This window comes from Paralichthys olivaceus, chromosome 11 (genome assembly GCF_024713975.1).
Source record: "Paralichthys olivaceus isolate ysfri-2021 chromosome 11, ASM2471397v2, whole genome shotgun sequence".
Classification (NCBI taxonomy): domain Eukaryota; kingdom Metazoa; phylum Chordata; class Actinopteri; order Pleuronectiformes; family Paralichthyidae; genus Paralichthys; species Paralichthys olivaceus.
The window spans coordinates 11,418,849-11,442,135 of record NC_091103.1 but is presented as its reverse complement, the minus strand read 5'-3'; the positions used below and the strand labels follow the sequence as shown (position 1 = coordinate 11,442,135).

The 23,287-nt window shown below is 39.4% G+C and overlaps 1 protein-coding gene across 2 annotated transcripts in view; it reads left to right on the top strand.

Moving 5' to 3' along the window:
• Nucleotides 1-23,287, top strand: part of sphkap (SPHK1 interactor, AKAP domain containing) — a 95,199-nt gene that overhangs the window by 42,665 nt on the left and 29,247 nt on the right. For both annotated transcript variants that reach the window (XM_069534491.1, XM_069534489.1), the window contains exon 2: nucleotides 2,936-3,026. In XM_069534491.1, the coding sequence (XP_069390592.1) occupies nucleotides 2,983-3,026 (44 nt within the window). In that variant the 5' untranslated portion in view covers nucleotides 2,936-2,982. The remainder of the gene's footprint in view (nucleotides 1-2,935; nucleotides 3,027-23,287) is intronic.

Below are 23,287 nucleotides of genomic sequence, written 5' to 3'. Positions count from 1 at the left end.
GACATTTGAGAGGAGGAGAAAGGTACTTTTAATCCAAAATAAAACACATTCCATCTGTATGCACATTTCCACTCCTACTATTGATTTTGTTGTTTTCAGCCCAGTTTTATTTAATGCACATGCTTCTGTGTGTATTTCACTTTCTACACCAGTGAAGTGGAAAGATGACAATGTGATTATATATGATAATGAATTCAACATTGTTACGCCCCACGATGGCCCTACGAGGCGAACAACATGTAAAATCACTGACCACCACTGATACGAATCAAGATCAGAAAGCCTTTAAAACAGCAGAACCATGGGATTTATTATCATCAAACAACACAATACACACAATGTTAAAATCCCATGCTGAGGCCCAGCCGTCCCCACACTGGAAGCCTCCCTTCTGATCCTGAGACAGGAGTTTTTAAAGAACCACAACCCACACTGATGACCGATTGGTTTAATCAGGGTGGAGCTAGAGGAGAGACAAGAGATATTCAGGGACACAGTACAGGAAACAGATACAGCTGTAACGACATATGTGTCCTTTATATTAAACAAAAAAATATGCAGTCAGATATAATCATTTCAGGACGTGGTTTTCTGGTCTATTTTCCTGATTAGCAGGACATCATCATTTGTCTGTTCCTTCAACATCATTTCAAATCAATAGTGAACCCCAGAGGACTTTTTTTACACAGTTAATGGTAAAGATGATGACTGGAGATAAAATAAAAAGTTACGGTCAGAAAAACATTCTCTTGATTTACAATTGTACTTCTTTAAGGTTAAGGGGGCTCAAAGTTGAGAGTTAAGGGCAGAGGATGATTTGTGAGTATGGGCTGTGCAAATAAAAATTGATTGATTCATTGTCAATAAAAGCACTAGTCTAAGAATAGAGAATGACCATGTCAAACCAAAGTTGTTGGTTGGTAAGAAACGATAAGGTTCGGCTTTTAACATTATTGTGATTAAAAGGCTAAAACACCTGATGTACAATTGAAGATTATTATTATTATTTTCATATAATGACCAGTCCACTAGACAATAAGGTGATAAATAAAAATTGGGAGCAGCAAAATGATTCCATCGATTTATAAAAATACCAATTGTTGTTGAAAGTGTTTAAAAGGAAGTGACAAAGATTGTCCTTGTTGGGATCCTGTTGATTGATGATTCTAATTTTCCATTGATCTGATTGGTCAGTAGTTGGGTTGTGATCTGTTATCAGTAAATTAACTTTCCCCAGAGCGGATTAGGGGTGCAGTGTAGGTTACCATGGTGATTTATCCCATTAAGAAGGGAACAAGCTTTGTAATTCTGAAGTTAAACCTGCAGCTACCTCAATAACTGTTAATCCTGCTTCAGTCCCCGTCTCATATGATAGGTACATAAAAACAATGGAGCACTAACTAATGACTATTTGTCTAAACCTCTCCTTCCTCTGCTCTCATTGTAATTGACTGAACAGATGTTTTCTGGCTCTACTAAAATCCCAACGTATGTTATATGCTAATACACTTTGCAGTTGCATAAAATGCATTAATGAGAATTAATCAAGTTTGCATCCATCTCCAGCAATCATCAAGAGGATGTGTCCTTATTGTATTACAGGAAGCAATTAAGGTGCATGTGTATATGAAATTAACTTAAGCATCAACACAAGTGAAATGACTTCATCATTGTGTGCACTGACCTCATTAAAATGTCCAAATAACGTAATTAGTGAGTGTGGCAGCCTCACGACAATTCTCCATGACCTCATCATAGAACTGTGACAACTGAGCCGTGCACCTATACCATCTGCATAAACACCAACAAAGTGGGAGAGAGAAGTTACCTATTCATCTTTCGTTAGGTGAAGTTTTATTTCAACCTAAACTACCCTAATTTATAGGAGTTTAAATATGCCACATGTCTGCATTCACTCTGCAGTGCAGCAAATCATTGTTGACTGTAATGTATTATGCTACAGCTTGTCTAAGTGTCTCAGCTTGTCTCAGTGATTGCTGATATTGAGCAGTTTCTATAATGTAAAGAGCCCCTTTGCTTTACACACAGACTTGGCAACATTGCCAAAGGTGTTTTACAATACTGACTCCAGGCCAGAATAATGCACTGCAATACATGACCACCTACAAGTACGTGCAGTAGTGAATGAACCATATTCACCTTTTTATGCAGATTGTGACTCTCATATGTTAAACAACCTTTTACTAATCACCTCAGTGTCATTAACTACAGTACAAATAAACCAACTGTGACTGGTCAAGACTAAAACAGGCAGATTCATTATTTTATTACTCACATTTAAAGCATTTCTGTCACATTTCATGTAGCAAAATCTACAGTAGACATCTGGGTTATGGTTCATGTAGATATATTGTCTATAAAGAAACGCAAAATAGCATTGGACACCAAGGCGTCGGAAGCATTTTGGACTATACTAAGAAAAAAAATAGCTGTTGCACTTTGTTCCCAAGAAGTAAAAGACAATAAGCACAGAAACATTCAGGCTGCTAAAATAAAGAGGAAGAAGATGGCATGTTCATCCTGGTGTCATATTTGAATTACTCTGGATCAGAGCTGGAGCTGATAAAAAACCTGTGTTTACTGCAAAATCATTTGACCCTGGGAGTTGATGCCAATTGTATCCATTCCCATTGCAGACTAAACCCAGATCTGCTAAGACCTCTGAAGGATAATCACATCTCATATCTAGTGTTACATTTCATTTTTGTTAGTGTGTGTGTTCACAGCTTCTCTCTTATAAATGTGATGATGTCACTGTAATTCAGTTCTGTTCAGTTGTACTTGTAAGATGCAAAATAAAAAAGTTCAATTCTATTATCTGCATCAGCAACAATAAGCAGGATCTTATTATCTCATTATCAATTGTGTGTGTGTGTGTGTGTTTTAACCACTCACCTGTCTTTATGTGTTTCAGGTAGAAGAACCTGGATAGATAAATTGGGACGGAGAATCAGACTGAAGATGCTGTCGTCACTGTTCACTGCGCTGCAGAGCTTCACTGAGCTGTAAGACCAATACTTTTTTCTGTTTCATCATGGAGCTTCAGCAAAAGAATATGTTATCATTCCAGATTCGGAAAGAGCTACGATATGTGTCACTTCTTGCCTCATCGTACTTTTTCTGAGTCCAGCTCACGCTCCGAAGAATGCATACCTCTGCCAATGCCCAACAATCCCCTAAATCCAATCAAGCTGCACCAAATAGCACACACTAAATACATCCTACCTTGCAATGTTAAAGAAAATTGTATGTCTGCCCCTTGTTCAGATCTGCATCGAAATCTCTTGAATTGCCTCATCTTTCTACCAGGTTTCATGGAAATCTACCTTGTAGTTTTTGTGTAATGCTGCTGAAATCAAACAAACAGATTGGGTCGAAAACATAGTCTCCTTGGAGGTAACCTCATTAAAGGGAAGACACTTGTATTATAATTCTAACTCTCGTAGACCCAGTGAAATGTATAACCAAGTCAAGGTATCATGAGGCTAAGAGAGATGCCTAATCATATCTTGAATCAGGCTTTCAGGAGCCTACAACACTTTTTATATACATTTACATTTAGGGCATTTAGCAGACGCTTTTGTCCAAAGCGACTTACAATAAGTACATTTGTCACAAGAGAGAAACCACAACATATCACCGTCAATGGGGTAAAACAAAATATAGAAACAACTGTCAAGCCCTCATCTGAGGATCGTAACTGCTATTTGTGAAAGATTCTGCATAAGTGCATAAGTGCTATGATTGAAGTGCTAATCATACGAACATACAAGTGCATACGTTTTTTGTTGTTGTTTTTTTTGAGGGGGGGGGTTGGGAGGGAGTCATGCTATGCAGGGTCGAGGTGAAGTCTGAACAAATATATACATTTTATACTCTGAACATAACAACGCTAACCTTCCTCTTGTGCTTTAAAGGAACATGCAGTATTAAAATGAAGGGTGAGACAAGTGGTCTGGGGTCCATCCTTCCCCGAAAAAAAGGGTAATTTCCTACATGCTTAGCATGTAATCAATTATAGGTACATTTTGTTGTTGTATCCAGAGGAAGTGGTTGGCCTCAGATCTCATATTTAAAGATATTAAAAAAGCTAAAAGTATTTGATTTGATGATTAATCGATAGCAATGATGAAGAATGTTGTTGTGTCATTGTTATTTAAACTTGAGTGGACATCTCTTCATGATGCTCTCCCTGTTTTTATTGGTCATACGGACTTTGACTGAAATGGTTCCTATTCGATTTCCATACTGCTGCTCTGAGAAGATGGTCTGCATCATAATTTATCACTGTCATCACTCGTCACTGCTTTCTGCCCTGCCTCCAACTCACTCTGTGCCCTGATGTCAAGAGAGGTGGTGGAGCGATAATGATTTATTTATTACTTTATATTTATATTCAATACATGTCACTCTGAATGTTAAATAGGAAAGACGTAAACACAGAAAATAGAAATAAATATTTACACTAGATACTCCAGAGGAAATGAGTAAAGAGAGTTGACTGACCGAGAAAAGTGAGTGGATTTTCTTGACAGAAATCAATGGTGCTTTCATGGCAACTGCAAACTACTTTGTGACCTAGTCTATACAGGGGATAGCAGCTGGGCTTTTATTTGTCAAAGCTAAGAGCCCTGGGACAGTACAAGGGACTCAGCTGAAGTAAACTAATTACTTACTTCCTTCTTCTTGATTAAAAAAAATACCTTATACAGTACTAATTTTGTTTAGACGAGCAAACATATTAAACCAAGAGACTGACCATAGCTAAATCCAGCAACAGTCTTGGTCAAACCAGATTGTGAAATGGAGTTGATGAAGAAGCAGTGATAGGCATTCTAAAGAGTGAATATTTCAGTTTACATTGTCAAAACAAAGGGTAGGGAACAACACTGCAAGGTCTTTTTTTAAATATTTATAGCAGGCCATATTACTGAACCCATATATCACACTGACCTCTAATTTAATGGCTGCTTCGTTCTATGGAAACACCTGATGTCAGATGATAATTATGATTGTACTCACAGCTGGTTTTAGCCAAAGCAACTTTCTTAAAAAGATTATTTTTGCTAGTTCCATGCAGGTCTTTCAAAAACAGAAATTCCTCCCTCATATGATCCAATAAAACCTGCTAGTTGGGTGGTTTTCATTGTGTCAGTAAGCAGGAAAGGACCTGGCATACAACCTAAAGGGTTCACATTGATGGGGATGTTAGTTTCCTAGCTATGCTATTTAATTGTATTTTATCCCAGAATAAAAAAATTGCTGTCATTATATATATATTTTTTATAATGGGGAATTGCTTCTTTTGTCTCAATTGTCTACTGAGCTTGATTAGATTTCTGTGCAATTAGTACATTACGTTACATTACATTACATATCATTTAGCTGACACTTTTATCCAAAGCGATTTACAATAAGTGCATCAACCATGAGGGTACAAACCCAGAAAAGCAAAAATCAAGTACAATTTGCTTAAAAAAAGCCAAACCACAAGTGCTACATGTAAGTGCCATATATAGGTGCAACTAAACTTATTTAGTATGCAGCCTGGATATTGGAGGTTCCCCTGCCCTAAGCTAATCATTTAAAACAGCCACCCCTCTGTATTTTCTATCCCCTCCACATGGGGCACTCAGTATTTCTCCACCCAATTAACATCTGTCTCCAATCTGGGGGTGATTACAATGCTTGATTTATCATTAGGGTATGAGCTTGTTTCCTCCAGAGACTTCGGTTGGGTAAGGAAAGCGAGATAAATGAAAAGCCAAGCACTTGTGCATGCCCTGGGACTGCTCAGGCAGTGAGCTGGTCATAAAGCACTAATGGATGCCAGGCTGCTGAGAGACCACAGGCCTCTGAGAGACCTCATCATCAGCAACAGCAGCACAGGCTACATAACAGGTGCCACAACACCTGAGTCACACAGAAAAATAAATGGGACAGATGCTGAAATGAGTGGGAGAATTGTGTGTTATATGTAATGTTAGAGGGAAGGCGAGGAAGCAGTTGGTTGCTTAACATTGGCAGCAGCTGGGGTTGAAATAATGTGCTGTGGGTTGTGCTGCTGTGGGTAATTTGTTTTCACTTTCATAGGGAATAGCAATGTCCATTTTTTCAAGTTTTTGTGACATTCATGTGAGCCCACAATTGCAAAGGAAAATGCTACAAAAGACTATAATGTGTGCAAGTCTGGTAAAGAGAGGAATTCTTCATTAAACTTTGGGAAGAACAGCTTACACACTAATCGGCTGACGTTAAGTATTTAATACATCCATGGAAAGACAAATTACTCATGGTCCTATGTCAATGTTGAGATGAACTTGACCTGTAACACCCTTGAAAATATGAGCAAATGTCAGCATGAAGCAGCATCATGCAGATGTTGGAATCACACTTCAGGGGGGTGCTCCGAAGGACAGACGCAATAAATGGTGAAGGGCATCAGAAACACCTGCTTAAAGGGATAGTTCACTCGAAGAATGAAAATTCCCTCATTATCTACTCACTGCCAATGGAGGGATGGGTGATGTGTTTCACTATCCTATCCCTTTAAGATGCTGAGATCATCTGGTTGAATCACCTGAGACAGATTGAAGCAGGGCAGAAAAAAATTGTAGGTCAAAATGTACCCTGGGAGAAGAACAACTTCGATATGTACAAGTGAGTAGGTGCTTGAATATGGTCACTGCTCATTTAGAGTGTGGACATGTGTCACTAGCAAGATCTCAAAAACCTGCAGTAACAGATTATGAATGCTGATTTGAATCTTTTATGACGGTGTGTTCTCTGAGTGCTTGAAAAAACGATTGACCTAATCCTCAATACTGTCCCTATGTAGACACAAGTGTGAACCATGTTAGTAGCTAAGGATGTTGTCTCAGCAAGGGTTAGGGAGGTAAATGCTAATGTCATCATGTTAGCATGGTCAAAACTACAATGCAAGTTTGTGTAGGTTTATATAGTACTAGAAGAGTTGAGATCATCTATAATTCATCCTAAGGGGATGTTTGCCTATTTCTCTGCCAAGTTTATGATCCATCAAATAGTTGCTAAGATATTTTTAACACCAATACTTGACTGACTAACAGACCAACATTATATATAAAGTTAATGGCAGAAAGGTAACCATTTCTGAGCTGCGGTGCCCCGGTCTTAAAACATTTGAATCATTTAATTGCATTTTCTGACTATCCAGTGCCTTTTATTTCTAACGGGACACTAAACTGTCGCTAAGACAACACAAGGTAATATTCCCCAAGTAAAACATGAGCATCTGTCTGGTGTATTTCCACCACATTTACTGACATCAGCACACACTTTTGCATATATGCACTTTAAAATCAGCATTTTCCACACAATCTTCAAGTAAAATCGTATCACACACTGCAGCGTCAAGGTGAACAAAAAGAAAGTTGCGCTCTGCAATGATCCCATATTGCATGACACACCTGGTTGATGTTCTTGGATCTGTCAGAGTTGGCTACATGTATTAAAAGCTCGCTTTGCTTGCTGTACCTTGTCGGAAACAGTAAATTGCCTCAAATCAAGTGCTCTTCATGCATTTATGGTTGGCTGGGGTATAGTTGTTGCTTGGTGTGCAGGTGTTGTAAGCATATAATCAGTGCTCAAAGGGATTCTTCTGAAGTACACTAATCAGAGAGAGATTTTTCTCCCTGCCTTTTTTTCCTAGCCCCTCTCTCTTCCTCTCTATTGATGTATAAGCTCACCGTTAAGCAGAACAATACTAATGGCCCTGTGCATTCCAGCCATTGTGATTTCAATGGCTCTGGCTTTTTCTGGCTTCTTTGTTGCTCTCCTTCAATGTACTTTCTCCATCTCCACTCTTGACTCACACTTTTCTTTATGCATATGAAAGGGATGCATTCTACAGATAGTCAGCAGTATAGCTGCATTAGGATGCCAGATAAAGGATCAGTACAAGAGAGATGTTGATCGTGGGTAGTTTTCTTTCTCACCTCTTCCCTAATGTTTTTCTTCTTTGAGGGAAAAAAACAAATTTTTAGGAGATGGACCAAAAGAGTTGCTTTGACTTTTCAAGCCGATGGTGGGAGGTGAGAAAGGCTCAGTTATGAGTGTTGTGCCAGCTTCACACGTCTTCATTTGCCACCAGGGTCAAGGAAACTGTTTGGAAACGGGAGCAGCTGATCAGATTTTGATTTTTTTTTTGTTTGTCTGTAGAAATGCCATGATGCAGAGTCTTGCAGGGCACAGAACAGGAGTTGGCAACATTTTCACAGGGTGGATGAAAGAAGTAATGTTGAAATTGTATTACATTCTGTATTACGAGGGGTCTTGTCAGCTCAATGGATTGGTGGTGGCAACTGCCCTCATGTCAGAGTCCTCCCTCGCAGTACACTGTAACAAATTGCCAGTGTGGGCACTCGTTTGATAGAAGCGATGGTCAACAGAGTGAAACAGAGCCTTGTAAAGGCAAAAGGCTGATATCAGCTAATCTGATGGAGAACCAGGCTGTGTGTGGCACAGAAACTTGTGAGAAGGGTCTCCTCATCATCTTATTGATAGAACTAACAGTTTATGTGATGATGGTAAGCATTTCTACATTTACCAATCACTGTAAGGGGGAAATTAAAAAAGTACACTGCTGCTTCATCCTTTTTAATTATGTTTTACAAAGATTTAAGACTGTAATCTGGCTATGACTTTAGCTTGCATGAACACAGCCATCGTGGTTTGCCAGTGTAGGGGGATCCAGGGGTGTCTGACAAAAGAAGTTTAACCTGGCTGAACTTTTCCCACAATCCAATGCAAAGCCATCCAGTTGGCCAATGCATGCAGGCTCACATTCCTTGTTCTTTGATGTAGGATTAGATGTTAATCTCCCTTATCATACACCTGGGAAAGAGATACTGTCTGGACGCTGTGGGTTGGTAAAGCGAGTGGTGGCAATATTTGGATTCCCCATTTTCTCAATGTTTCCCTGACAAGCCCACATGATGTAACCTGATGGATTCAGTTACTGATGACAACCACTGTTCAAGATGAGAGAGACAGAAATACTAACCGATCCTCACCAATAAGATCAAACCATTAACTTTAAAGATGCCCTTTAAAGTTTCCCAAAAATAGATCTCAATAATGTCCTCAATGATTTGCTGACACACAGGATGGATCCTGTTGTCCTCAGTTAATAGCATCCATTGTGTCACTGCAGAAATACTGTGATCTTACAGACACTTACCAATACAATCAAAAGATTAGCTTTAATGTGGTGCTTTTAATTCCTGCATCATGGACTCACTCCCTGAAAAGAAAATGTTATTAATGTTAGAAGATGTTAATTCAACATCACCATATGATCGAACTGTGTTAGACCACAATACTCTATTTTACTGAAAGAAGAATAAAGTTATTAATAGAGATTTATATCATTTGTACAGTGTTATGTATATGGTAAAACCTGTGTCACATCACAAAGGACTGTGTAATGAGCTGCAGACCAGACTTCCCACATGGAAGAGCAGGGATAATGAGAAGATGAGTCGATGAGAAGACTGAGGGTCATTAGAGGTAGAGTGTGTGTCACGCTGCTGTCACACTGGTGGCTCGTACACAGAGTGTAAAGGGGGGAATGGAATGCTGTGTTTGGGGTTGAGCAAAATAAATTATTGTATTGTTGTTTTTTAATAGCGTAGTAAAAATATGTTTGCTGTCACTGACTGGAGATTTTGATTTGGGGTCAAATGTATCTGCATGTTAGGTCCCACCAGTGAACGCATAAGGCTTTTAACAAGGAGAGCAGGCAGGAATATATGCACATGTATTCACAATGCCTGGTATACTTCACAAAGTGTAAAGAAACCCTGAATGAAAACTGACATGGGGATACACCACATAAACATATACAGCATATGCAGTTGTGTCTAAAACTAAGAGAGACAATCTTTTCCATTTCAAGTGAATGGGAATGACCCCGTGCACCAGCACACATCCCAGAATGCTCCAGCAGATGCTGTGTGGTTGTAGGGAGCAGATGGACACTGTATCGTACTGAAGGAGACAGAGTTTGGGTTGTAGGCTGTGCGACGCCTGAGTAAATCTGCCTTCAGCCATCTGTCCCAGCATTTCTCTGCACAGACTGGCTCTGAGACCATTCAGCACTTATCATGGTTTTTTGATTGTACAAGTCTAGAGCACTCTGAAAAATGCAGCGTCAACAAAGTCTGAGAATTGTGAAAAGGTTTGAGAGTGATCCAACAAATGGATCAGCTTCATTGGAGCTGAAGAGTTAGACAAGAAGATTGATACCACTCTCTGGTCTGTGTAAGGAAGAGATGAGTATAAACTGACAGTGAGGCAGCAGTTCTTTTTATTTTTTGAAGAAAGAAACAAGGTATAACACAACCATACACAGTGTATAAAGATAGACAACGTGTCTCAAATTCCTCCCGCTGTCCGGAAATTAATGTGGATACGAACGCTGCATTTGGAGCCTGAGTAGCAGCAGCGGGGGAGCAGCGGTACCGAGACCCTACCAATACAATTGTGCTTGACCAAGTCAGTCTCAGCTGTCAATCGTGTGGTTTCACCCCATTTTTATAGCATAAAATAACTAATTAAATCCAAGCTTACAAGAACTACCTGAAATGACAGAATTATTTGACATGTATGATTATTAATGATTATTTTTTTGTTCCATGTTTCATTCCGTACAATGGAGTGTTTATGACCTATACTGCATCCAGCCACTAGGGGGTGATTGAAACGCTATGGCTTCACTTATGGGAAGTCATCATGTTGTCCATTTTTACAGAAGCTGCTTTCAGACATGCACTGAACTCCAGAGATTCTCTGCACTTTCTCTGGAGGAGGTGTATGTTTGAGTGCTAATGTCCGAGTGAGAGCCTCCGGATTATCTGTAGACTTTATCCACCTGGCCCCCTAGTATAAAGTCAGCAGCGAGGCAGTAGGGGGGGGTTATGACGATTATAACATGCGACAGATGCAAAATTGAAAAAAAAATAAAGGAAACCAATGTCTTCAGGGTGAAAAAGGCTGCTCCACCTCTTGCCTGAATAATGCAGAGGATGTGTTGCTGTTGTGAATGGTGGGTAAAGTCTGGAGAACTGGGTCTGGTCGTGTCTGAAAACGGCTATACTGGCTATGGTTTGAAGAGATCCAGGCTAACTGCTTCCCTCTTGTTTCCACTCTTCGTGCTAAGCTGAGCTTCCATTTTTATCAGCAGTTACCTATCATTTCTTTTAACTCTTGGGAAAGCAGGTGCATAAACATGTTTCTCAAAATGTCCGACCAGTCCTTCAAGAGGATCCCATTATTTTTAAGCACGTGTACCTTGTTTTGCCAACTTGTTTAGTTAGCATCACTGAAAATTCACGTGTGCCACAGGTTATTTGTTTTTAGAGCAGACATGTTGACTTGTCATAGTATAGGAAAATCACAGTGGCTTCATACTGTTAATGTGTCCTAATAAGATGATAAGATGGTTCCAGTTACCAGAACCCTGAAACTAAAGCACCTAAATGGGATTAGGTCCCCGTTCATTTTTGTATTTACGCCCTCTAAAAATATCTTATTCAATTCCTTGGATAATAATTAAGAGGTCAACACCTGTTATAATAAGAGTATTAGACAAATGGTTCTCCCCCTAATATTTATTGGAAAAGTTTCAAAAGCAGTCATGACAAAGTCACAAGGAGAAGAAAAAACAGTCCAGTACAGTGAGGAGAGTCTCGAGCCAATTTATTTCAACTATAGCTGAGGAAGTGCCAGCTCAGTGCACCAGTTGACGGAGACAAACTGTTAGCTTACAGCCCGCAGCCTCTTCCACAGGCATCTCATTCATGACCTTTCAAATGATTGCTGATTAGGAGCACTCAGCTGCCTCGGGCGAGGAGGAGAGGGAAGCAGGGAGGGCAGAGGAGAGGTGGAGGAGGGTCATCCTTTCTAAACAACAGTGTGTGCTGTGAGTGTTTTCATTCAGTATGTTTGTAGTCTCTCCACTGGGCTGAAACACAGACTGTTTTGGCTGAGCAGAGGCTGCTAATAGAGAAAGCATCAGTCACTCAGGCGACTAAAGTGTCTCTTCAGCAAACACAGGTTGTTTCACACATAGTGACAAATTATCACATCAAATGTTTTTTTATTATTGACCATGCAGAACCATCAAGGGAAACATCAGTATCATAAGAATTACCTAATATGACAGAAACAATCTGAGAAAAATGTACTTGATGTACGCTTTGACTTTTTAGTCTGGACCATGTCCCATCCATTGCACATAGGAGGCAGGGTTTATGACCTATACTGCAGCCAGTCACCAGATGACTCTCAGGATGCTTTGGCTTCACTTTTGAGGAGCTGTCATGTCGTCCATCTTTAGATAGAGTGGGTTCATTATCAATATATTTGAACATATATAATATCTTTATTTTATATATTCATTTAAAAAATATTGGTGGTTTAATTGTTTGACAAATGTAGCTGTAGCCACAATATGGTATATAAATGCAGTTTTAGAAGACAAACTTCGATTATGTGAGACTGGAGAAAAAGTTTGTTAAAATGTGTTTGCATGGTGCAAATCAAAAATCACTGAAAATATGATCATGTAGAGCCACAGCCGTACTGTAAATTGTGGCCCCTTGAACACAGCACGACATTATCTATAATCCCTAATGTGTGCCAGGGCCCATCAAACTTTAGTCCACATGAATTATTCATCCAACATGGTCCTCTAGCTGCATAATCTATTTGACATCCCTATATGTATGGAACTTGTATGGTGCTTGTTGTGAATAGATGAAGGTTATTTGGTCCATAATGTAGTATGAAATATGTCACTGCAACCAGCAGTAAACATGAGGGTGACAAGTAGGCTTCAGTTTTTATTCATGATTTCACTTTTACTTCAGATTAAAATACAGGGGTATTTGATCAAAATGAGAGGTCCAGATAGACATTTCCTCAAGCAAAGGTCCAGAACATGTCAACATGATTAAGTGCATATATATATATTTATAAAAAAATATATAAATATATCTACCATTTATCTATCTGCTGTTTCTGTTGCTCTTTTTGAAGCAGGCCATGTGAAGATATTTTTCTCTCATTTACCTATATCACGTGTATTCTCCCTTCTCTCGTCTGGGTCTTACGTAATGGTCATCTGAAAGCACAGATTTGTACCGTAAAGGCTAGAAAAGCTGCGCTGGTTAAAACAGGAACGCTCTATCCAAAATTGGCATCGGCCTCTGGGTCCTGATCCAGACTGCATTCTACCTGTTAGTGATCCCTGACCTATGATGTCCATCTGTTAAAGTGAGAAAGAGTGAGTAACTAATCCAAAAGTCAATTTCAAACTGTAACTCATATTATGGGGACTTGTCTTCATATGGAGACAAGAAGCAAGTCCCCATAACATAAATCATTGCAATTTAAGCTGAAGACACATTTTAAGGTTAGGGTTTGGCAGACTAAGGCAATCAATGTAAGTCAATTGTATTGTCCTCTGAAGACACGCAACACGAGTAAGTGAGTGACTGTGTGTGTGTGTGTGTGTGTGTGTGTGTGTGTGTGTGTGTGTGACTGTGTGACTGTGTGTGAGTGTGTGTGTGTGTGTGAGAGAGAGTTTGAGAGTGTGTGCATTTAAAGGCAAATAGGAGGACAGAAAAAATAATGACACAGAATTACTCCATGCTTTTTCATCCCAGTTATTTCCTCCTCTGCTTAGGGCAGCCATTTTTAGCCACAGAAGATCTGACACACAAAAACTCATTGTGGAAGAGCAATACAGAGGGAGTGTTATCATCATCATAACAATATTAATAAAAAGGTCTCAGAGATTTACCCCCCCAACATCTGTGGCAGGGATGAAGAATATTGTATACCTAGCAAGTGTTTACTAAAACATGAAAAACACATTGCCAAGCCACATGAGACTGCAACCAAAGGAAAAGAAGTGGGCCAAAACAAATAGAACTGAGGTGGATGTGATGAAGAAGGGGGAGAGAGAGACAGAATGAGTCAGCAGCAACTTTCACGTTCTCCCTTTCTAAGGACAGATGTTTCCCTGAGATTAATATTCCCACTCAGAGTTTATTCATCTGTGTTATCCTCACTCTCACCAGGTGATTTCATGCCTCCTGAGCAGCCAAAAAGGTTTTTTTCTTTTTTTTCTCTGCAGCCGCCATGTCCAACACTGTCACAGATTTTAATAAATGATACTGATAAAGCTCAGCTGGTGGGGGCGGGGTGTAAGGCACATCTAAATTTAGCCTGGGCGAGCATTGATCTCTGTTTGTGCCCTTCATAGCTTTTCCATTTCTTCATGAATGTTTTGAAGTGTGGAAATCTTTACCGCTAATGCCTCTGTCCAACCAGTCATAATTTACTCACAGCCAGGTGTGGGTTGGTTGTTCCACACTAAAGGCAGAAGCAAGCCAGCAGCTCCCACTCGCTGTGGTCATAATTGATCACGGATTTAATAGGCTACAATGAATAATGGATCACCGTTTCCACCGACGTCTGAAGGTGGATTTCTGTGTCCTATTTTTCTTTCTCGGTCCTCAGGTAATTGACTGGGCTTTAGAAATGAGGTATGAGTCTGTTATATTGATCCACTGGAGGTCATTTCCTAACCTGAGAATGGCTGATCAGATTTCAGTCGCGTGACTGTGTGCACACTTATGTTGACGTTTTTGTGTGTGCGTGCGTGTGGGTGTGGAAAACTTAGACCAGAACAACCTTCAGCCATTGTCCTTTGAGATGGGACAGTGAAAGGGTTGCCTTGTGTCTGGTAATTATCTTGTAAATCCAGATCTGGTTCTTGCTCTCACCCTCGCCCCAACATTAACTCACAAACACAAATCCTTTGTTCTGTGTCCGATGGTTCTTTTAATTCCCTCACTAAATTTGTATTCTGCCCACCTCTGTTTTCACCAGGTTTGAGTTTTTAATTTCACCTAATTACCTCCACTAACAAAGGTGAAAGCTTTTGTTTTCACTTGTCTCTCTCCTAGCGAGGTGTGTGAAACTCTTATAATGGATGTGGCTAAAATGTGACGCATTTGGTCCAAGAAACTGGTGATTCAGGTCTTGGAAAATTGCCTGGATGTTTTTTAAAAATAGTTTTCGTATGTGCAATTTGGAAAGTCTTTTATCTGGAATTTCCAAGTCGGCAGCTGAACAGCATCGTGTTCTGTTGCTATTTTTACTGAGAAATTGAACTGTAATTTAACATCAGTGCCAAGGATATCAGCATCAATCGAAGGCTCCTTTGAGCAACAGAATTAGGAGTTTACAGTGAGAAGTAAAGAAATGTCTGATAAACATAAAACACCTTGAGAATATTTCACACTGATCTGCTTCATGTTTGCATATTATACAAAAGTTAAAGTGTAAACAGGAGTGTACAACCATTTGGGCTTTAGAGGCTGCACGTCTGCGTGGGCTAGTGGTGGTTTGATCATAATGTTAACACCAGCATGCTGACATCCTTTCAAATATGTTTAATGTTCACAGTCTTAAGGCTTTTGCATTATCTAATTTTTTTTGTCTATTAAATTTGCACGTTATTAGGATTTTTCCAAACCTGTATCCAGGCAATACAAGCTTTCACTTTACAGAAGGAATCTGTGCTAGATTGCTTTTTACAATCTAGCACATTTTTAGGTTACATTTTCCAAGGTTTCGCTTCTGACCAGGGTTATTATAGTTAACGAAAACTAAGACTAAAACTAATACTAGCAATGAAAAAATAATTTAATTGACTGAAATTAAAAAACGAAAAATACATAAAAACTACAATGAACAATTCAAAACTAACTAAAACTAAACTGAATTGCAGATAAATTCAGCTTCGTTGTCGTTTCGTTTTCTCCCTCGATTACTGCCTGTCCTGCAGGTGATGGTTAAAGAATGAAATTTAAGGACTTGATACACCATGTTTGGTGTCACACATTGTTTTATCCTTTTTCAGCTTCTACAAGTGAAGGCTTTCTCTTAATACCTGGAAAAACTAAAACTAAGACTAAAACTAAATCAAAACTAAACTGAAACTAGTCGATTCCTCAAAATAAAAACTAAACTAAAACTACAAAATCACTTGTGGAACTAACTAAAACTAAACTGAAATAAAAAAGCAAACTGAAAAACTAAATAAAAATAAAAACTAATGAAAATTTCAAAACTATAATAACCTTGCTTCTGACACATCTAACAGATCGGATGGCGTGTTGTCGATAACATCACAATATATAATATGTACACTTTCATTTCACACGCATTTCACCAAATGCGCACAGCTGGAACTGTTTACAGCAAACTGGACTTTTGTGATGAGGCTTAATATGTGCTGCACAATCATTGATGAATGAGATACTGCGTATCACAGACAATGGGATCACTAGGACTTTTGCTTCTCATAATGTTAGTTCACAGTGATCTGGTACTTCACAGCAATTATCTCCATCAGTGCCACATTTTATGTTTAGCTTCTGACCTTTAATACTCTCTTAATTAGACAAACGCTGCCCACAGATGCAGACACAGTTAAGCTTTTAAAGAGAGACCTTCGGCTTTTCAGTAATCCTCCCTGCTCATCGTGCTCAGCCACGTCCTTGACCTTCACTATTTAATAATTGAATTGTGGAGTCAAAGCACCAGGTAGTCCAATTGTCCTCCATGTAAAGTGTGATCGTGTGTCAGATTTCTTTTAGTGTTGGCAGCGTTCCCTCTTCTGTTTGTATCCCTTCAGCCAACTGCTGCTGACGCATGTGCCTCACGGAAAAGTCTGATCAACAATGACCGGGGCCGGGGGTTAACACCCTCAGTGGCCGCCTCACACTAACTGATCAGACGCTTTCTAACTTGTTTTCAGTTTTTTAAACTGAGACAGAGAAGTGTTGATTAATTTTTTTTCAGCTTGTACTTTGTAGGTTGAACTAGATTTTTTGAGATATAGATGGAGAAATGAACAGCAACAATGTCACTTCTCAGTTGTATAGGGTTTTCAGGGAACAACTAGTATAACAGCACATTCATGCCAAGTCAACATGTATTTATATTGTCTAAAAATAAAAAAGTTTTTTGCTGTGTTTAAGATTGCATATCAGCCCCTAATTATGAGAATCTCTCTCTTATTAACCTCCAATCACACGACTGGCAGATGATATTTAAGCCAAATTGTAGCCGCTATGTCACACATCGGACACGTCTACTATCATGTATTCATTATATGCCAGCGTTTCTTTGTTTTTCTTCCTGCTAAATTAAATGGTCACACAGGCCATTCCTCTGCCATGTGGGGAAGATTAGGATGGACAGACGATAATCAACTGCCAAGGTAAACCAACATGACGGACACAGAATGAAACAAGGCTTTACATTCAGAATAGGAGGAAGAGTGGGGCTTGGATTAGAGGGAGAGGGAGAGAGATCGAGATAAAGAGGGAGACATTATACCCAGTCTTTAAGAAATCAATTCAACCTGCCGCTCAGCTTTTCAATGACTCTTGCTGCTCAGTGATCTGACAGTAAAGTCTTGACCGAGTCTACTGTGGTTTTGCAGCAGAGTACTCATTTTAAAACCACAAGGAATGTGTCATCTTTTGCTACACCACTAAATTCAGATAATGTCTCCACTAATCCCAAATCAAGGTCATCTGAAGGAGTTTTTCTGCATATGTGATATTCTCAGAATTAAAAACGTCTCATAGTATCATTAGCCAGCAGGTTTGTCACTGACTTGGCTCCAACAAGGCCACTGACGGGTTCTGCCCTCAACCTGCAGGCGTCCTCCCAGCAGCAGACAGGAAACACAATCTGTCACCACCACCAGCTCCTACTGTAGTACAGTACAGCTCTGTGCTGCTATCATCACCTCTCCTGACACGCTGCTATCATCACCAGCCTTTTATTAATCCTTTCTATACAATTCTTACTTCTCCAGCTCCACTGTCATATCCCCAAACCATCCATTTATCATGATCATTCTATGTCCTTGTTACTAAGCCCGGTGCTCCACTCTTAACATATTAGAAACAAAAGGTTTGTAAAACCACAAAAACTTCCATTTTAATTCCGTTCCAGTCATGTTGATAAATACTCACAAAAATAAAATATGAATACTTGACATACTATGACATATAATTTGTGATTTTGATTGTATATTTGCCATACAATTGTAGCTTGGAATCAGTAAGGCTGCATGTGTAATTACTATACACATTATATTATATATATTATTATATATTATATTGTAGTATGTTAATATATATATATATATATAATCATATTAACATTAAGAAATTACAAAAACTAAATCAGAAAACTGAATGAAAAGTCCTCTCTTTTTAATCAGTTAATGCCAATGTTGTGTTCATATGTAACTTTACTGATATAATATATAATGTGTATTGTATTTAAAAAAAATACATGTTTTATATTATACTAACACAAGCAGTATCAGGGGTAGATTTGTAGATTTTAAAGGTAAATTATACAATGGAAAAAAGGGTTGTGTCATACAAACCATTTGTATAATGTATACTTCAAATCTGTCTGTCCACCTGAAACCTTTTCATGCGTTTATAATGATCAGGTCCTGTAATCATATGTTCCCATTATGATGAGAGCACATGCTGGAATAGAAAGGTTTAGTAAAAATAAATCTGGAATAACTGAGATGAGAGGGGGTCCTCAGATTACTGTGATAAACAATGCCATTACCTCTAATTGCAAGAACTGAGTGGCAGGAGGTAAATACATGCTCATTATGTGCACAGCCACCGTGCACTGTCCACTTGGTCATATATGTGTCCCTCTGTGTTTGGTTTGGTGAGAAAATTCTCATTGGTAAGTTCTGGATACAACCACAAGCTGATGGTACCAGACAATATCCTCCACCTGCATTTTCCTACAGCCCTGATTTTGGGTATGAGCGTAATATTTACCTGTCCCAATCCACATCCTCATTGTGTTTGTTGATCGGGAACGACAAAGCAGCGTCTCTGCTGTTGGACAGTGTGGACCAAGTGGGTCTAGATAAATAAGAGATAAATAATGGAGATTTACATTAGAAAAGGGGCAGAGTGCTACAACTAACAATACATTATTATCAATTAGCCTGGCGACAATCTTTTATATACATTAATTGTCTGTTAGATGTCAAAAAAGAAATTGTAACCAAAGAATGTGTGGAATTTGTGTTTCTGATATTGGTTGGAATTTTTTTTTAAATGATCAGTGAATTCTGAAAACCAACAATTTTCCTATCAATCAACTAACTAACAAATTGATTGATTAATTTACTTATTTTTTCAGCTCTGGTTGTCAAAGCATCTCTTGTGTTTCACCTTCACTGGGCTTTGGTCAGAGACTCAAACTAAGACTGACCTCCAGTGTGCACTGGGGGTGGTTTTGAGCAGAATGGGAAGCGGTCAGGATTAGAATTAGCCCCTCCAAGTCCAAGGCCATGGTTGCCTGCTGGAAAATAGTGGGGGTGAGCTGCACTCACTAAAGGGATTAGATTTCCCATTTGGCCTAGGAACACGTTGGGATCCCCCAGGAGGAGCTGGAAAGCGTAGCTGGGGAGAGGGACGTATGGGTTACCCCATTTGTCCGGCTGCCTGTGTGACCTGAGCCCAGAAAAGCAGAAGAAAATGAATGGATGGACATACAGCATAAGGTGATATATAAAACCTTAACTTGTTCGAAGCAATCCAGACGTAGCAGACATGAACTTGTGTGTCAATTTGCAACAATGACACGAAAAACAAGGATTGGATTTATTAAAATCTTATTAATCTTATAACAAGTCCTACTTTTTTTATATCACGGTCTGGTTTTACTGAAAATTTAATTCTAATGTATTTCATTCATATTAAATAAAATTGAGTGGAGTGATCACGGGACATCCCTCTTTTTTCCACTGCTCCTTCTGACTGAAACAAATTGTGGCTTATCAGCCCCCTTGATACCTTCACTTAATGACAGCCAGAAGACAGGATTGACTTCACTGTCTCATAAGTAGATATTTTGTCATTTTTATCCTGATGCACAAAACTTTTTAGACTTCCTTCAAAAACCTCAGTTGGAGAATTTGAACTCATCTGGCTTGTTTCAGAGGATACTGGTGGAGTTTGGAGCATTGGCAAATCCAAACACTGTGGTATGAACCGAATTTTTTTAAATATTTAATGTTCAACAGTAAATTGAGTCATATTTTCTACAGTTTGTTCTATTCTAAAAAGCAGGGTTAGGGTTAGGGTTTTATTTCAGTATTGGTCTCATAGTTCTATCAGAGCACTGTACATCTTGACAACACAAACAGACATGGGTCGGTTTATATTTTCAGAGATGACTACTGTATCTGAACTGCAGTGATAGGCATCAGAGCCTGACTTCATGAACTGTGCACAGCATCTGCAGCTGGAATCACATGCTGGTTCCAAGCTCACGGACATATTTTCATTTTGATAAGACCTTTGCTTATTTACTGACTGAAGCTTTGCTGTGGACTCACACGCCCCCCCAAGTGCACGCCTGAACCCTTTGGCCTCCTGATGTTCTATAAATACCTTTTCACATCACGGCCACTCACATTCAACATCACATCTTCTCCTCTCCCTCACTTTGTTCTTCTCATCATGTGACGTGATTTCGTCTTGTCACTAACTAAATTAAAAATAGACCCACTGTAACTGGGCTTTTGACAGAAAGTCTGTTCTCCAGCAGATTCTCTCTTAATTTGTTTTTTCACTCGTAGCTCCATCAGATGTCTCCTCTAGTGATGAGAGCAGTCGGTCTCCGCTTTCATCTCCACTTTAGCTGTCTGTCCGTACTTTATTTTAAAAAGTGTGCAGTGGATTAGTTTGCCCCCCCACCCCTCCAGAAAAGCCTTGGGATTAGGATGTGTGGAGGGCAAAAGAGAGGATGATGAAAAAGAGAAGACAGAGGAAGAGATAACAAGAAGAAAGGAAGGGGAAGAGTAAAAGGGGGAATCACTGAAAGAGTCAAAGGAGGATAAGAGCACTTTCATTTAGTTTGTGTGTATGTGCGTGTGTCAGACTTAACATCAGTGAAGTTTGATTACTGTTTTTTTTGGGTTCTAACATCTGTGCAGCTCCATGTGTGTGTGTGTGTGTGTGTGTGTGATGTTTCTTCGTGGTTTGCTGTTACTGATTGTTTATTATCAGACTATTGGCTCCTTTGAAAATCACAAAAAGTCATCCACAGTTGCTATGCGACTGTTAAAAACTGTTTCAAACCAGCTTGAATCCCTGAGATCTTTATCTGGAATGATTCACTGTTGGAATCTTCAAAACCATCACTATCCTGCATGCTGGGTCTGAATGCTAAATGCATGGAAACCATACGGAGCTGTGAGGAGACTTTCACTTTGTACCACAAACAAAGGAAAGGAGAAGAAGTCACTAGTATGGAGGGAACTCCTTTGTATGACTGTCATTCACATCTGGTGACATAACAGCTATTTATAACTGGTGTTCACAATTTAACTTTAATCTGAAAAAGAAAAATGTAATTGTACTCATAATTGCACTCATTTTGGAGGTAATCCCAGCTGTGCATTTGAAGACAGATTCCGTCATGGCGGTACAGCTTCGCAGTCCTATTTCAACACCTCCTTCTAATAGGACTGAAAAATGAACCCACAATCTACAAAAAAGGATTTAAAAATGAGCTGTGCCCATCCTTGACATTGTCTTCAGGAGTTGGAAAAGTGTATATCAGCAAATGGACCTGCTTCTGTGTCATGCGGACATGTCATCGAAGAGGCTTCTCCAATTATAACTAACTAGTAATATGTATCAGGTGTTTAACCTGTGTCGCTTTTTACCTATGCTGAGTTTTATTATGTTAAAAAATACAGGTTTTTGAAAACACATGTACTACTCCTGAAGATACCGTGACCTGGATGACAGAGAACATTCACAGATACTTTGACATCGCTTCCCTTGACCTGTGACATGCCATGTGCCCTGTGCAGCTAATTAACACATTGATAATTGGGGCACCTCTCAAAGATGCAGCTAAGTGTCTCTCATCATCAAGCAGAGAGATGGGAAATCCAGTGATACACTGTCCCCCTCCAATTCTGATGGTACTGCTCTGTTTAGTCTGTGTTGTCCATTTCCATAAGCTTTCAGAAGACGTGGACAAATCGGATGAAATGACTGCTGCAGTGTACGAACAGAAAGAGAGAGCATTTTAAAATGTTATAGCTTACAAGTATGTCAATGCGGGTGTGTCAGGTTGTGAAAAATTAATTAGCTGGTGACTTTGGAGGCATTTGCAAGAAGACAGCTTAATTATGCTTTCTTAACACCTCATTGCAATCATTTTTTATAAAAATACTCAGCTGGAAAAAGCATAAAATTTAGATTTGGGTGAAACTTGCTGAGGTACCCAAGTTTCCTACACAAAATGCTTGAACATATATGAATCAGGACAGGGTTTTGATCCCTAGCGAGTGTTTTGTAAACACGGGTCCTCTGAGGGCTGCACTGCTGCACAGAGATTGCCATCACAGACTTGGGGTTTTGATATTGTTAAGAGCTGACTGAAAGCAAATGGCATCTCGAGGGGGAGAAATCACATGGCTGCTGATAACAGCATGTAAAAATCTATTTTCTTTGAAATAGAGTGCACACTGAAAATAAGCATTCCCTTTGGCAGAAATGATCCTTTCCGCCGAGTGAAGTGATAGCTCCACTCTAGCCACCGTCCACAAAAACATGAATCTGTCTGTCTCTCATGCACGCTCACGACCACACAAACAGATCTCATCAGGACCCCTGCTTTCTTCCCCTGAATATCCACCACATTTCTCATTCTCTGCCCACCACTTCACTTCTACCCCCGACAATCTCGGTGGGATGATGGAGAACTGCAGGTCACGACTTCTTTATGATTTTTTGGGGGGGTTTCTGGCTTTCCTAATGGACCAAGAAGGGGATTCTTTACTGTAACCATCAGCTACAGAGATTGTAGATTGCTGTCTGTATCGGTTCAGTTATTGCTTGAGATGAGGGAGATGAGCTGTCTAAAGTGGCCATTGGGAGTGTGGCAGAGGGTGGGGGAGTTGTGTTTGTGTGTGTTTTTTGTGTTCCTCATATTCCGCTTTAGTAATCAGAGTCCAGTTTTGTCATCGTTAGGAAGGAAACTTTTGTTCTAAAGGTATCAAAGAACTGAATTTTTTAAAAGGTAATTTGTGAAAGTTATTCATTCACTGACCTTAAGATATCAA